This window comes from Gossypium hirsutum, chromosome A05, assembly GCF_007990345.1.
Source record: "Gossypium hirsutum isolate 1008001.06 chromosome A05, Gossypium_hirsutum_v2.1, whole genome shotgun sequence".
In the NCBI taxonomy this organism is placed as follows: Eukaryota; Viridiplantae; Streptophyta; class Magnoliopsida; order Malvales; family Malvaceae; genus Gossypium; species Gossypium hirsutum.
The window spans coordinates 628,830-644,684 of record NC_053428.1 but is presented as its reverse complement, the minus strand read 5'-3'; the positions used below and the strand labels follow the sequence as shown (position 1 = coordinate 644,684).

Below are 15,855 nucleotides of genomic sequence, written 5' to 3'. Positions count from 1 at the left end.
TACATTATAGTAATATTATATATTACCATAAAGCTAATTTGTGTTATAAATTATATAATATATAAAAATAACACAATAAAAAATATTATATGCTTAACAACGGGTTAAGCAGGGCCGAGATTGGGCCTTGAATGTTTAAGACTGACTCCAGTCCATATTTTAAATTGATCTAATTTTTTTGTTGAAACCTAATTTTTAAACTTAATATTTTTACTAAAACTCTCTAAAATTTTGAATGAGCGTTAATACCTGGATGAATAACTTCACCCATGTATTTCCAATCATCATTTCGTTGGTAAACTTAGTTTTAGTTATTCATTCGTTCTATCATATATCTAATAACATAATGATCCATGCTTCAGGCTTAAGGTTAATTAACTATAATTTGCATGGGAAAAAAGATTTAGGCGTGTAATGCTGGAGAGCGACGATAAAGGAAGCAACGAACCTCGTCATGACGAATAGAGCTGTTGACAATGGATAGTGGTGTATTCTGTTTACTTATGTTACCAAAAAAATAATAATAATTCGTTTTCATTATTATTTTCTTTCCTATTTTCCATTTTTTATTTTATTAGTGCAGAAAAAATTTAATATTAAGCCTTTAGAATTTATATTTAGATCAATTATGCAATTTAGTTTTTATTTTCATTTAAAATTTGACATTAGATCCTTTCAATATAATTATGTTTTTCAATTAGGTATATCATTCTAACCTTCAATTCATCACACTTATTTTCACAACTTTGAATTCTTAAATCACTCTCTACATAATATATATATTTTTCAACCAAAACTTTTTCCACTTTTCCAACAACAATGCTACCCTAAACCTAACATTACACGTAACTAGAGATTACCGATTTTACCCTTATTTTTAAAAAAATATACATTGACCGCTCCAAGGTTGAAACTCTGTCATACTCGAAATTTGTGGGGGGAAATTTTTTCTGACTGAGGTGTCTTCTAACATAAAAGGAAAAACAAATAGCTTGCATCGCTTTTCCAAAATATATCTATTCACTTGATTTAAGGTTAGCTCTTCCTCCTACAAATATGTTTATAATGAATGAACAACACTTGAATCCTTGTACGACATACAAAAATTTCGAGGCTCAAAAAGAGGTTAGCAACTGTCATTACAGCATGCTGCTGGTACTGACCTCAACCCCCCACCCCCTCCCCCTGGTTTTAGCTATTTTCCGTATCATACTTTCATCGACCAGACAGTACAGCTTCCTCCATTGGTGATGCTTAAGCTGTTCTATAGAATCCAAAAATGGCACACTGCTTGCATTTTATCATAGCATTCCAAAAGGGTGGTATATGAATATTAAACAAAATGCCCTCTACGTTCATTCAGCAGCAGATGTTCTCTTTTCCAATAAGGATTCAAGGAAAGCTGAACACAGTTTGGTGAGAGGCGGAAGATTATGAGATGATCCACTGAATATGGTTTCCCAAGGTCTGTCAGATGGAAATGATGGAACCCAAGGAGCCTCAGGTCTCTTCCTGTCAAACTCTGGTAACTTTCCATAGATGGATGCATAACCATATTGCCCTGCTTGTCCTGTCATACAAGATAAAAATAAAGGAGAAAAGAAGACAATCGAATCAAATCCCCTGAAAACATTGTTTCTGCAGAAACTAATCGTCAGACTGAAATTCTAGTGTTTGTGATCATGTATTTTGGGAATACAAAAGAGTCTTCCTACGTGAGAATCCTAACTACCTGTGATATGCTTCAAGTTTTTATGAACATGGACTAGTGCACTAGTGAATGTCGTGATTTTGATTTGGATATAAAAATGAGGATGTCATTATTGCAAGGAAGTCTCACCTTTGTGGTCATGGGCAGCAAGACCTTCCTTTTGGCTGATGCTAACCTCACGGGCATCTTTGCAGTATGGATCAAACAGAACATATTCATGATCACCATTCATATATGCAAGGAGCACCTTAGGTGCTTTGCCATCTATACTGATCTCTTCAACTGAAGATGGATTTACTTGAACAAAACCAAGAGCCCCACCCTTGGCCTGCAATAAGCAAATTCTTAACATCCTGCACTATGCTATATTATGATTTCCAAGTATGCTAAAATTGGAGAAGAAAATATACACATGCGTTATCATCATCATTAAAGCATTTCTAGTGCATTCCCTTACAACTTTAGAGTACTCTGTGTATGTATATATAGTTCTTCAACTTAGCAACAAAGTGCGTTTTTCCCTATTGCTACTTGTTGAATAATCTCCAGCCTACTCTTACTCCAACATTTATGCTTATCACCCCATTATAAAGAAATATGATGAAATTAAGAATGGAAAACCTTGTACTGGAAGAGGAATTTTCCATTACCATAGGGAACCAGCACTAAATGCTTGTTACATGCATAAAACATGGAAACGACTGTTGCCAAGTTTGCTCACTCGAGCAAAAATTTCAAAACAACAAAAGTTAACCACTGGCACTGCTTTGATTTGATATGTCATTCAGATTTTAACTTAGAAATACTACCATTACAAGAAAAATACATAGAAACCAATAACCAACTGTAATTTTTATCTTCAGAAAATAATGTTCTAGCAAAATAATCTTCTCTATAGATAAACAAAACAACATTTAAAATAAATTTTACAAATGCTAATATATAATATAACTAAGCTACTAGATCTGCCAGACTGCAAGTAGTTAGTCTAAACCAAAGTTGCAATTCTTAAAAAAGTTGACCTTTGGGTGTATACATTTATTCATCTTCATTGTCAGCTCAATTTTTCACTTCATAACATTGATGGTTAGACATAGAATGAGATCATACCTTCCTCACAGACCAAATAACAGTAGGAACAGGATCAGTTGCATTGAATAATAAGATTACACCATCCATTCCTTTAAAAGTTGTTTTCTTAGATGACTCGGGGAGAAGGACAAGAGCAGCAAAGGAGGATAAATCAATAGCAGAAGCTACAACTGCACAAAATAAAAGCAACATAAAATCTAACTTTGCCAGGAAAAATAAAGCTGAAGTTTCAGGTTTACTTGACATGTATGAGTGCAGTACAACAGCACATACCACACATAACTTGCCTTTTCCACAAATAGTAAGTTAATGTTCTTGCTACTTTAAATTTAAGGATACTATTTGAGGGTTTATTGAATCCATAAAATTGGCAGTTCGACATTTGCACTCTAGAAATGAATTTGACATGCATTATTCAGGCTTCCTAAGATAAATCAGAAATTTGGACTGTATAGAACTACAGATCAACATGCAAATTCACAAAATTTCAATTAGCACAAAATTCTGCAATCAGCAAAAGCTTATCATGTTTTTCTATATCAAAATGACTTAGGAATTGCAATGACCTAGCTTGAGCTTTCAAGAAACAAAGGTATACAACTTAAGGCAAGATGATCTCAAAATTTACATTTTTGAAAGTTAAGATAGGGGCTTACTTTGGAAATCAATGATATTACCAATTATACCGTTAGACAAAAAGAAAAGGAGTTTCACCTTCTATATGAAGCTTATATGACCATGATAGAGATAACTTTGACATGTTCCAGACAGAAAGTTGTGGATTTGAACCACATGATGCAGCTACAAGATTATCTGACTTCCCAACAAATGACAGGTTCGCAATTGGCTGTGGGAAATGTAGAAACAATTAAGCATAGACCAGTTATTTAACATACAATATACATGAATACCATTAGCAAAGACAGTGTACAGTCAATAGAGAAACTTTGTTCTATGCAAAAACCAAGAAAAAGGAAGATGGTTCATGTTCCAACAAAAGAAAATAGAACCATAACAAAATCTAATCTAAAGAATTTCCAACAAAGAAGGAATTTAAATTCCCAAATTTGTTCCTTTACTTATCTATTACCTCCTCCCCCCCCCCCCAAATTAGTAAATACTCCTATTTACCGAGACAAATGAAATAAGTCAAATCTACTGTTGTTTGCAAAAACCGAACACAGTGAGCAGCAGATGGTCATTACTGCAAAGAGGTGTCAGAGTGAACCATAAAAGGACCAGAAGATGGTGACTAGGCCAAACTTAGCATTTATTTGGTTATTTTCTTATAAATAGTTTTAACAGCACAAATAAGAAAGACATGGCAACAATAGATTTACCGTGAGAGTTTCTCCAAGTACTGCCAAGAGGACATTCTTGTAGGGGTTCCATAATGTAATAAGGGTTTTTGCCGCAACAGCAAGAACAGAACCATCAGCAGAAAAGGCAGCAGCAGTCATTGGCTTTTTTCTGCACCACAGAAGAGAATAGATAAGAACAACAGAGATTATGACTTCTTTTAATCCCCATGATTTCTTTTAACAAGTCTTAATCTATGTCTAGGGCATGTAACACTGGCCTCTATGGAGCAAGAATTGTACGTAGATTTAGATGTCATACTTATAAGAACCAACAGCATGGCAAGTCCAGCTAAAATTCTGACGCATCTGATCATTCTGTATAACATCATGGTTGCATTTCCAAACCTGAAATAACAGAAAGACCGTTAATTTCATTAAAAAGAGCAAGAAAACCAAATCATGCCGATCCAAAATTACCTTGAAGTCACCACCAAAAGATGAACTAACCACCATATTACCGGAAGGATGGAATTTAACAGCAGAAATGCCGGCATCCCTAAAAAATTGCCAAGTATCATTCTAATGTTCATTTCAAATTGATAAATTAAAAGGTAGTATATTCTAATCTACATGCAATTCAATTGCGACCTTTGGTTCACTAATAAGAACCAACTAAGCATGTGTCAGGATGAAGGATTTCAAGGAGAGATTCATTTGCATCAAAATCTAAAAGCAAATTAACTCGACAGACAACAAAATTTGATATTGTCAAAATTTTTGGAATCCATATGAGCAATTCCAAAGGCTCAAATATCTTATTTAAAATTCCACATTCCACCTGAAAAGATGAAATTTGAGAGGTAGCTACTTTTTTAGTGAGATATCAAGCATACCTCAACTTTTATTCTTTTCAACTCTAACTAAAAAAATTATTTGTTTTACATTTCTAAGACTTTTTGTACTATTAACGATATCCCTACATATTACAAAATCTACCAACATCCACACTGCATATTTTTCTTCATGGTCTTCTTATTCTACCCATGATAGCATTGTTGTGCTATTACAATTTTTTTTATCTCATCAAATTAGGATAATCAAAATTTTATTCTAAAAATACTTGTCCAAACAATGCAATTATTTTAAATTATGCCTTTAAAGTGCCTTTATCTTTCAAAATTCCTCATCCAGATGCACCCTAAGAGACAAAACCAATAAAAAGATATATGTTTTTAAGTAGAAGAGGGCAAGTTCAATGTCACCAGGAAATTTGAACTAAAGAATATTAAAATGCCATATTTTTCATACATCACGGCAGCATGAAAGTAGAGCTAAACTCTAGCCAATTGAGCATTAATTTTCTATTTCGAAGGGAGGGATTAAATAAACCAATTCACCTGTGTGGTTCATAAACAATTGTTGACAAGCTAAACTCTTTGTTTTGAGAACCTGCTTCCCAAAACTTGAGGCAAACTAGACCACCTATGCCCTCTTCAGCAAGCTTTACTTCAGAAGTGCTCATCAGAGAGCCGTCAATGGAGAGAGCCACTGAAGTCACTATTACCTGTAAAATTAGTCAAGACGATATAAGTAACAGTCAATAACACATAAAATCCATGAGAAGACAATACAAAACATGATTCAATTTACTGTGACATCATCGCCTGGTTGATGGTTTCGCTCACAAACTTGAACCTGGAAGACAGCATATTTAAAAAGCTTCAACTCACAACTTATTTGACAAAATGATAAAAAGACGGGGCGGGGGAAGTTGCGGTATAAAAATATTGTATTCCAAGATGGTATTGCATACATGCAAAAGGAATACACATACAATTTCAATTTACACGTTCAATAAGAATAAGCAGAAGAAGATGTCAAAATAACCTAACCTCAGAAACTCCACGATCGTCAAAGAGGCTGTAAAATTGGATACAATAATTCTCTGTGCGTACGGCAACTAACCCAGCAGTTTGGTCAAAAGCAATCCCATTACCCAAGCCTTCGTACATATCAGGATAACAACATGGAGCCTGAAACAAACAATACAAGAGTAACTCACTTGTATTGGCAGAAAACAGAAACACATACCAAGGTTGACCACATTAAAGGCCTGAGAACCAGCCACTGATAACCAATATTCACATATCATATACATTAAGTAAGAATGGCTTTTGTGGGTTACTTTTATGTTCACAACAAGGTGTCAGCAAAATTTCACATTTATGCAGTACCATGGGACTGCATATCCATGGTCTCAATCATCCGAAGCAGTAAATTATTTACATAGGAAACTGTAACATTTGAATAAAATGGAAAAGGTTCCTAAACTTCAGGTTGGGCTGATCAGAACAACCTTTATCCCCGAAATAGTCTTCAGAATTCCCATTGAAGGCATTTTCAGTAGATGAATTTGATTATCTGCACAAGATATCTGAAGAGACGAAGTCAGAAGTTTGTATAGTAACTCCCTTAAAGAAAAGAGAAACAATAATACAACTGTTAAAGAAAATATACTTACAGAAGAAAGGGTAGGGTCCGGAGAATCTATGAAATACAGCAGAGGAGATCCAATTCGTGGCAGAAATTTCTTCTTCCCAGTGTCTAGTTGCCAAACCACAAGCACTCCTTCCTTTCCACCTGAATACTAGCAGAAGTCAGTATTATAATAGACAACTGACTTCTTTTGAGTGCATGAACAAAAGATCTATAGGAAATAAAAGAGTGGAAGCAATTATTCTGAAGCACGCAATCAACTATCAAATCAAACCACCAAAAGGGTTAAAAACAAACTTAACACATTTATCCACATCCTCTACTCTAAGAAAATTTGAGATTTATTATCATATGCAAGCACTTAACAAAAATGCACAATGCCACTAACTTAGGGTCCTTATAAAATGAAGAACATAATCAGTTGGTGAACTTTAAATTTGGAAACATGACCAATATTGTGGAAAATTCAAAAATTGGTCAAGAAGTATGCAAAAGTTCACATGTTGTATATGCTTATCTATTTTCAGTTACCTGAATACAAGTATGAGCCGTCCGAAGAGAAAGAGAGGACGTTGACTTCAGCTGAGTGCCAATGCCATGTAGAGCAGGAATCAGCATCATCATTATCTCTCACCCCAGGTTTGTCCTCTTGAACATTTATCAACTTTTGGTCCGTTACTCCATTGCTAGCAGCAAAGGCTCTATTACCAAATCCCCTCCAAGTCAAAATTCTCCCAGTTACATCCCCTGCAGCTATAATTCTCTGAGTTGGATGGAATGCAATGACGGTAATCTTCTTTGTATGGTGTAGTGTTATCTTCCTAACTGCTGCACGCTCAGACCCCTGATCAAGAACCTTCCATATATGAAGCTTGCATTTATTTCGGATGCCAAAGAATTTTCCTGATGGACTAACAGTTAAAACCTCTGGCTTTCTTGTCTGCAAAGCAAGATAAAAACATGGTATCAAATATGATTTACATATATGGTCAGTTCTGCAGGTAATTCTTAATTATAAAAATAAATAAACTCAATTGCTTAAATAAGAAAATGCTAATCCCCAAAATGTTAGTAAACCAAAATTATTGTGATAAGAAAGCAAACATTCCAAAACATCTCCCATCTCCTCATTACTCAACCATGTTTAAACATTCCATCATGAAAAGAATTTTGATTGGTCAGACGACATGTCAACAGTGAAATTGATTTAATAAAGCTAGAGGTATATACAACATTCTAATATCATTACTTTTATAAGTCAAAGTTGGCAGGTTTATTTGTGGTTCCTGAGTAAGGCAAAACATGCTTTGCATTTAAACTTATCCATACAGATATGAAAAAGCTCAATAGAAATCTTTTGGATTATACCTCTCCCAAAATTAATTTACCAACTAAACGAGACTTGCTTAAGTTACACTTCCGGATTTGTCTTCTCGAGGCTTTGGTCTTCTCTTGTGTTTCCTTTGTATCTTCAATAGACACATATGCAAAAAGGTCTTGATGCTTTCCATTTTCCTCAGCTGGAACATCAAGGAAAGATGGAATCACCTAATATTCATTATAAAATTATCAAGAACTTAGTAAGAGTTTTAAAGAATATGAAAATTTTGTATACCAATAATAAATAGAAACTAGTATGCAATCATTATCAATGTAAAAATAATAAGCAATAAGAACAGCTAGTATGCACTTATATCAAACACACAGAAAAAGGGATTAAATTTTAAGCAAATTAGACCTGATTTGAGCAACCTGACTTTTCTTAAGAATACATAGCTATAATCAATTCAATCTGGCATGTATGACGAAGAATAATCATCAATACTAATTTTTAAATTTGAAGGAATATTACCCCTTATGAATTTATCGTTACCCATAATAATGGAAAAAACCTTACAAAAGCATAGCGAAACTGCTATTCATAATTATTGGACGGAAAGGGAAAGGAAATAGCTAAACATTAATATAAAATTCTTATTCAGAAAAGTTTAATTTAAAAAAATACCATGGAGAAGATTGGCATTCGAATATCGATAGTTTTCATTAGCTCAGGCAAAGAAAAATCCCAATAACGAAAGGTGCCATCAAGCGAAGCGGTCCAACAATAACACAAAACCTTTGCGGCTGGATTCGAAGGTGGAACCACGATGACGGAAGTGACGAGCGCCGTGTGACCCTCGAGTGAGGTTATCTAAGACCAATCAGCAAAAAGAATAATATTGAACTTTCAGAAGTTGGAAGAAACAAAAATGAAGGGAAGACAGAAGAAGAAAAAGAACCTGGAGGCCGGTGACGGTGCTGAAGACGGAGACGGTGTTGGAGGTGCAGACGAGGAGTTTCTTGGCATCATTAGAGAAGGCAGGAGATGAAGACACTAAGCTTCGACCACCTCTCATCATGGTTTCTGTGGGGGTCACTTTTTCTTGTTTCAGAAACTATTTGTTGTTAGTCTTTTAGGTCTGCTCTGCTTGCTGCTCCTGAAAGCCCTAATTTAACCCCCCAGTTCTAAAATATTTTATGTATTTTTTTCTTCCATTTTTATCCCTTTTATTAGTATGGGCTTCTTTCTGTATTTTAATGCTGACATGGCAATTTCTTTTAAAAAAATAACACAGAAAATATATGTAGAGTGATTAAAACTTTTTTCAAACTAAATATATACCTCAAATAAAACACTTTAATTTTTCATTTTAATATTTAATTTTTAAATCTGTTTGATATTTTTATCAATTTTTAATTGATATAATAAATATTGAATAAAATAAGGATGTAGATAACTAGTTTCCACCTAATGTTGATTTTATTTTAAAAAATAAATTAAATTTTTTTAAAAATGATCTACTCAACTTATTATATTTAATAAATAAAATAAAAAATATATTAGTATTAAAAAGATTAAATTTAATAAATAAATATTTTAAAAAATAATATTAATTTTATCAAATAACATAATTACGTTCCGTAATTAATTTTATTAATATACCAAATAATTTTTTAATATATATTCGTACGGAAAGTTTACCATTTAATGATAGATTTAGGCTCTACTTTTTTTTATTATCGTTTTGGTCTTAATTATCTTTTTGATTGTTTTTATCTCAATTTCAATTTTAGTTAAATTACTTTTCTTTTATATAAAAGTTAATTGATTTTTTTTTAATAAACTAAACACAAATTATAATGCGGACTATCACGTCAGTATTGTTAAAACTTTAATGGAAAGAAATACAAATTGACAAAAAAAATTTAAAATTGTGAGTAAAAGTAATAAAAAAATTAAAACCAAAACAACAAAAGATACAAAATACACTGTTTTCATAACCGGATTATCGAGAACTAGTTGTGGAACCAATTTAGAATAAGGAGTTGAATCGGTTGACTTGTGAACTGGTTGAATATTAAAAAAAACCCTATTTAATCAACAGAGAATTGATTTTCTCAAAATTTTTTAAATAATTTATACAATTAAAAGAGATAAACTGAAAATTAATAAAACCACTAATTCGATTTTAAAAACTTTAAACAAACATTATAGAATAAATTTAACATTGATCACAATATAAAATAATGTTTATTTTTTACTCATATACTAATACTTTCATCTATATGTTTTAAATTTTTAAATTATGTAGCTTTGTTATATTATCATAGTATATAGTATGGACTATATTTTGATGGCCCTCAAACATTTTTTTGGTGGTGAGGTATTCTCATAAATTCTTGAATTCGTTGGGCTCTTATTTATGTAGGGAAACAAATTCAAGATTGGAATCGAGCATGATATCTCGAATATAATACTGCTCAAAGGGTGATACTTAAAAGAAACAAAGGAGATTGATGTTCATTGTGCTTATTTTGGACACTGATGTTGAAGCCTTGTAGCATAAGTGAGATGCTTAGAAGCCCAACCATGATCTTCTCAAGCAAATGGGCCATCATCTTTCTCTGTCAATCTAGGCCACCCCAAGGTAGTCTATAAAACAATATTGTTAATTCATCTTGAATATGATGTTTTGAAGTTATCTCCCTTAAAGCAAACTCGAAATAGGCAAAAAGTTAACAAAATTTTCATTATGAAATTAAAACCCTTCCAAATTTTTAGTATTTCAATATCAAAGAATATGCTTCCGTAATATTCGATATTACAGTAATTTGATCCTATAAATATACAAATAATCCTCGCCGGCCTTGTTTTTTATAGCCACATGGAGTCGAATAACGTAAAGTTAAGCTTAGATATTGGAATAATCGGACATAATCTGTTTCTTCCAAACCGTTGATCAACATCTATAGTCTACATGGCATCTAATAAATTAAATCTTGTTCATCGAATCCATTAATTTTGCTGTACTTTGATCTCTTCATTAATGTCAAATCCATCTACAGGCACCACGGACGATTATTCAACTACTGAACATTTCATTACCGCGGCAGGTAAAGTTTTAGTTGATCTTCTTGCCTTTGTTATTGGCTAGAAATGATAATTTATGGTATGTAATTTGTAACTGATTTCTTGCACTTGACAGTTTTCATTGGTATATATGTATCTATCTTTGTATACGTATGGCGTGTAAGGTCTCAACTACAAAGCAGCAAAGATGTTTGCCCAGACTCTCAGTTTTCAACACTAACCATGGACAAGTTCCTCGACGACATGGAAAGGGAGAAACCCATCAGGTTTACCTCCCAGCAGCTATGGATTGCGACTGATAATTTCGCCAATTTACTTGGTTCAGGTGGCTTTGGAGCTGTTTATAAAGGAATGTTTAGTAATGGAACAATGGTGGCTGTCAAAGTCCTGTACGGATCTTCTGATAAAAGGATAGAAGAACAGTTCATGGCAGAAGTGAGTACAATCGGAAGAGTTCACAATTTTAATCTGGTTCGACTTTACGGTTTCTGCTTTGAGCAGAACCTTAGAGCTCTTGTTTACGAGTACATGGAAAATGGTTCACTTGACAAGTTTTTATTTGGTGAAGACAAGAAACTAGGATTCCAGCAGCTTCGGGCAATCGCTGTAGGCACGGCTAAAGGGATTGCTTACTTGCACGAAGAATGCCAACATCGTATCATCCACTACGATATAAAACCTGGAAATGTTCTGTTAGATGCCAAATTCTTGCCTAAAGTGGCTGACTTCGGATTGGCCAAGCTTTGCAACCGAGAAAACACACATGTAACGATGACAGGAGGAAGGGTACTCCTGGATATGCAGCACCAGAGCTTTGGGCACCATTTGCTGTTACACATAAATGTGATGTTTATAGCTTTGGGATGCTATTGTTTGAGATCATTGGTAAAAGAAGGAACCTTGCTAGGAATGTTCCTGAAAGCCAAGAATGGTTTCCAACATGGGTATGGAAAATGGTTGAGACAAGCAATTCTGTGGAGCTAATGATGGTCTGTGGATTTGAGGACAAGGATCAGGATACGACCGAGAGAATGATGAAAACAGCTTTGTGGTGCGTTCAACATCGGCCGGAGTCAAGGCCTTCGATGAGCATTGTGGTGAAAATGTTGGAAGGAGCATTGGAGATTCCTACACCTCCAAATCCATTTCCAGCTTATTTGATGGAGTCTAATGTTGTCCCTAATAATAATAATATTTCAAGTAGCACCACTTGGACCGATACCTCTTTTTTGTAACCCTCTTCAATATTAGCAAGATCTTCTTTAACATTAGCAACTCCTATCATGAGAAATATGTAATCGAAATGACCTCCACCTAGTTGGACTGGATCCTTTTGTTGGCTGTAAAATATCTGCTAACACAACGGTAACAAAAAATAGATTCGGATAAAAATACTGTGGAGTTTCCTATGTTAAGGGTAAGATTACGTTTTGTATTTTTTATTTAAAAAATGAGTAAATTAGTTCTATATATTAAATTAATGAGTAAATTAGTTTTTTCTAAAATTTCATTCATTTGTATGTTGAAAGCCGGCATGACTGATGGCATAATCAACATGCCACGTATACTTTGTGGGGCTAGTTTTGAACAATAAAATAGATAAAAAATTCAACAGAATTATCAATTTGCTCTTTAATCTAATGTATAGAGATTAATTTGTCTATTTTTTTAATTAAAGGAGTGAAATGCAATCCAACTCTCTATATAGACACCTCTATATTACTTTTACCTAACTCTTTTAATGAATTACTGATTTATTAAGATAAATATCTAAATTATTAGCCTATAATTTATGGATTATTGGAAAAGGGAATGCGTAAATAAAATATAAAATGAATATTAACCTATATTTTGTCATCGAAAAGCCACTACTTGCAGTAGAAGAAAAACATTGCATCTATCTTCTGGATAATGAATAATTTGATATTTTGAAGATATCTTTCATGTAGTAAACTCAAATAGGCAAAAGATAACATCGTTATCATATGAAATTAAAAATCTTTTCATTTTCTAGTATTTCAATATTAAGGAAGATGCCTGGGTAAACTGGGTCATATATATATATATCGTTGCCGGCCTTGTCTTTTAGCCAGAAGGCGATGTACCCCACACGGAGTTGATTGAACAAAGTATATACTAGGTGCAGTTTCTAACGTAAGGCATTTTAGACTAGAAATTGGAATAATCGGATTTCCTGAAGAAATCCCATTGCTCCGAAATTTCTTAAGAGGCTATGAATATATAATCTGTCTTTTGTTCCTTGCACATTAGCGATTTACCTACTAATTTTGCTCTGTTTGTTTCTCTTCATTAATGTCAAGTCCAGGGACAGGTAATACATTCGATGGTTCAACTGCTACGTATGCCATTGTGATAATAGGTAAAAATTTTAGTTGATTTGCTTTGCTTTCGTTATTGGTTTTAGAAATGATATTAATTATGGATTTTGATTGATATGCAGCGGCCATTATTATAAAGGTAGTCATCTTAGTATACGTATGTCGTAAAAGGTCTCAAATACAAAGCAGCAACAATGTTTGTCCAGATTCTCAATTTCTGACACTAACCATGGATAAATTCCTCAACGACATGGAAAGGGAGAAGCCTATCAGGTTTACCTCCCAACAGCTACGGATTGCGACCGATAATTTCACCAACTTACTTGGTTCAGGTGGCTTCGGAGCTGTTTATAAAGGAATGTTTAGTAATGGAACCATGGTTGCAGTCAAAGTCCTGTATGGATCTTCTGATAAAAGGATAGAAGAACAGTTCATGGCGGAAGTAAGTACAATCGGAAGAGTTCACCATTTTAATCTGGTTCGACTTTACGGTTTCTGCTTCGAGCAGAACCTTAGAGCTCTTGTTTACGAGTACATGGAAAATGGTTCACTTGACAAGTTTTTGTTTGGTGAAGACAAGAAACTAGGATTCCAGCAGCTTCGGGCAATCGCTGTAGGCACGGCTAAAGGGATTGCTTACTTGCACGAAGAATGCCAACATCGAATCATCCACTACGATATAAAACCTGGAAATGTTCTGTTAGATGCCAAATTCTTGCCTAAAGTGGCTGACTTCGGATTGGCCAAGCTTTGCAACAGAGAAAACACACATGTAACGATGACAGGAGGAAGGGGTACTCCTGGATATGCAGCACCAGAGCTTTGGGCACCATATGCTGTTACACATAAATGTGATGTTTACAGCTTTGGGATGTTATTGTTTGAGATCATTGGTAAGAGAAGGAACTTTGATAGTAATCTGCCTGAAAGCCAAGAATGGTTTCCGAAATGGGTATGGAAGAAGGTTGAAGCTGGAAATGTTGTTGAGTTACTGATAGTGTGCGGATTTGAGGAGATGGACAAAGATATGGCCGAGAGAATGATGAAAACAGCTTTGTGGTGCGTTCAATATCAGCAGGATTCGAGGCCTTCGATGAGCATTGTGGTGAAAATGTTGGAAGGAGCATTGGAGATCCCTACCCCTCCAAATCCTTTTGCAACATATTTGATCGGTTCTAATGTTGTCCCTAATAAAAATAATGGTTCAACTCACACCACTTGGACTGATAACTCTTGTGATTTGGAATCCTCTTCAGTGGTAGCAAGGTCTACTTTAGCATGTGCAACCCCTGTCATGAGAAAATATGGAATTGAAATGGCCTCCACCTAGTTCAACTGGATCCTTTATCGGTTGTAAATTATATGCTACCACAATCATAATGGAAGGCATATTGGTTAGCTATTTCTATCACTCTATAATTAGCTAGAAAGTGATAATTGCTGTTGTAAGCTCTTTAAGCTTAGAGCAGTTTCGATGGACTTCATGATGGAGCGCAGTTCTAGTATCAACTTTTAATTGTTGCTACTATTTCTGTGGAAAAAGGCGAGGAAAGGAAAACACAGGCACACACAAGGGTTGTAGAAAAAAGATTTATCATTTATGTGTTAACTAGTTGTTATATCATACCCATAAGTCTAATAAGATTATCGTAGGTTGATCTTGGGATTAAGTTTTGAGGGACTTAATTAAAATTTTAAAAATTTTAGTGAACTTAATGAGATTTTTTTCCGAAAAAAGATTAAGGGTTTAATTAAAACTTTTAAAAAAATTTATTAAACTAATGAGAATTTCGAAAAAAATTAAAAGAGCTTAATTAAAATTAAAAAGAAAAAAAAGAAAAAGAAAATACGGCATAATAAAAAATCCCAAAAACTGGGATGAGGCTAAATTAAAAATTTCAACAAATTTTAAGAAAAAATAAAAAATTTCAAAAACTTTGGGTCTCTTAGATCTTAGGCTTAGCTTGGATGGACGGTGTGTTTACCTCCGATAAGGTTAAAAACAGCGGTGGCGGTGAGATTAGTTACTGTAGCGGTGAGATTAGATACTGTAGCGGTGAGATTAGAAATAATAGTGGAGTGTGTGTTTGGATTCAAACGCAGCTGTAGCGGTGATGTGAGAATGAAAAATGACTATTAAGGACATCAGATTAGAATTGATATATAATAGAATTTTTTAAATTATTTTACTTATATAAAATTATTAAAATATGTGAATTTATAAATTTATTTAATAAAATATTAAAATTTATCTTCCAATATTTTATTATAAATATTTTAATGAATTTGGCAGAGGTATTTCTTCCTCGTTATCAGCAGAATTTGGCTGCCAAATCTGAAAAAAAAATAAGATTGATAAAGAAACTTTCAAGGATAAAATGGTAAATTAATAAATAAAAGTAATACCTCTGCTGCACCAGTGAACTTACTGTTGCTTTCAGCTCCAGTTGGTTTTTGGGATATCAGTGTGGTGAAAATTGATTTTGGTTGCACTGAAATGCTCAA

At 33.8% G+C, this 15,855-nt stretch overlaps 2 protein-coding genes and 1 pseudogene across 3 annotated transcripts; 2 read left to right on the top strand and 1 right to left on the bottom strand.

The window, feature by feature from the left end:
- Nucleotides 1-1,001: 1,001 nt before the first annotated feature.
- LOC107958675 (WD repeat-containing protein 75) lies at nt 1,002-9,121 on the bottom strand. Of its 2 annotated transcripts, XM_041112683.1 has the most exons (16): nt 8,880-9,121; nt 8,606-8,791; nt 7,969-8,148; nt 7,132-7,540; nt 6,626-6,744; nt 6,461-6,538; nt 5,997-6,137; nt 5,755-5,799; nt 5,502-5,668; nt 4,582-4,660; nt 4,424-4,509; nt 4,144-4,273; nt 3,518-3,650; nt 2,822-2,973; nt 1,841-2,039; nt 1,002-1,570 (listed from the first exon to the last, which is right to left on the bottom strand). In XM_041112683.1, exons 1-16 carry the CDS (start codon nt 8,997-8,999, stop codon nt 1,356-1,358), a joined length of 2,439 nt encoding a protein of 812 aa, XP_040968617.1. In that variant the 5' UTR covers nt 9,000-9,121; the 3' UTR covers nt 1,002-1,355. The 2 variants fall into 2 exon arrangements, with proteins under 2 accessions (XP_040968617.1, XP_040968618.1); XM_041112684.1 differs by lacking the exon at nt 5,755-5,799 and having other exon boundaries at nt 8,880-9,094.
- Nucleotides 9,122-10,816: 1,695 nt separating this feature from the next.
- On the top strand, nt 10,817-12,337 carry LOC107907493 (putative serine/threonine-protein kinase; annotated as a pseudogene).
- Nucleotides 12,338-13,193: 856 nt separating this feature from the next.
- Nucleotides 13,194-15,013, top strand: LOC121229195 (rust resistance kinase Lr10). The gene is made up of 2 exons (XM_041112682.1): nt 13,194-13,391; nt 13,473-15,013. Exons 1-2 carry the CDS (start codon nt 13,325-13,327, stop codon nt 14,678-14,680), a joined length of 1,275 nt encoding a protein of 424 aa, XP_040968616.1. The 5' UTR covers nt 13,194-13,324; the 3' UTR covers nt 14,681-15,013.
- Nucleotides 15,014-15,855: the final 842 nt, after the last annotated feature.

Coding starts and splice junctions, on each gene's coding strand:
- LOC107958675 (XM_041112683.1), bottom strand. CDS start 8,999: ATGATGAGAGGTGGTCGAAGCTTAGTGTCTTCATCTCCTGCCTTCTCT. Junction 3,651..4,143: donor TACTTGGAGAAACTCTCACG/GTAAATCTATTG, acceptor CATTTCCCACAG/CCAATTGCGAACCTGTCATT. Junction 1,571..1,840: donor TGCTGCCCATGACCACAAAG/GTGAGACTTCCT, acceptor CTTGTATGACAG/GACAAGCAGGGCAATATGGT.
- LOC121229195 (XM_041112682.1), top strand. CDS start 13,325: ATGTCAAGTCCAGGGACAGGTAATACATTCGATGGTTCAACTGCTACG. Junction 13,392..13,472: donor GTATGCCATTGTGATAATAG/GTAAAAATTTTA, acceptor ATTGATATGCAG/CGGCCATTATTATAAAGGTA.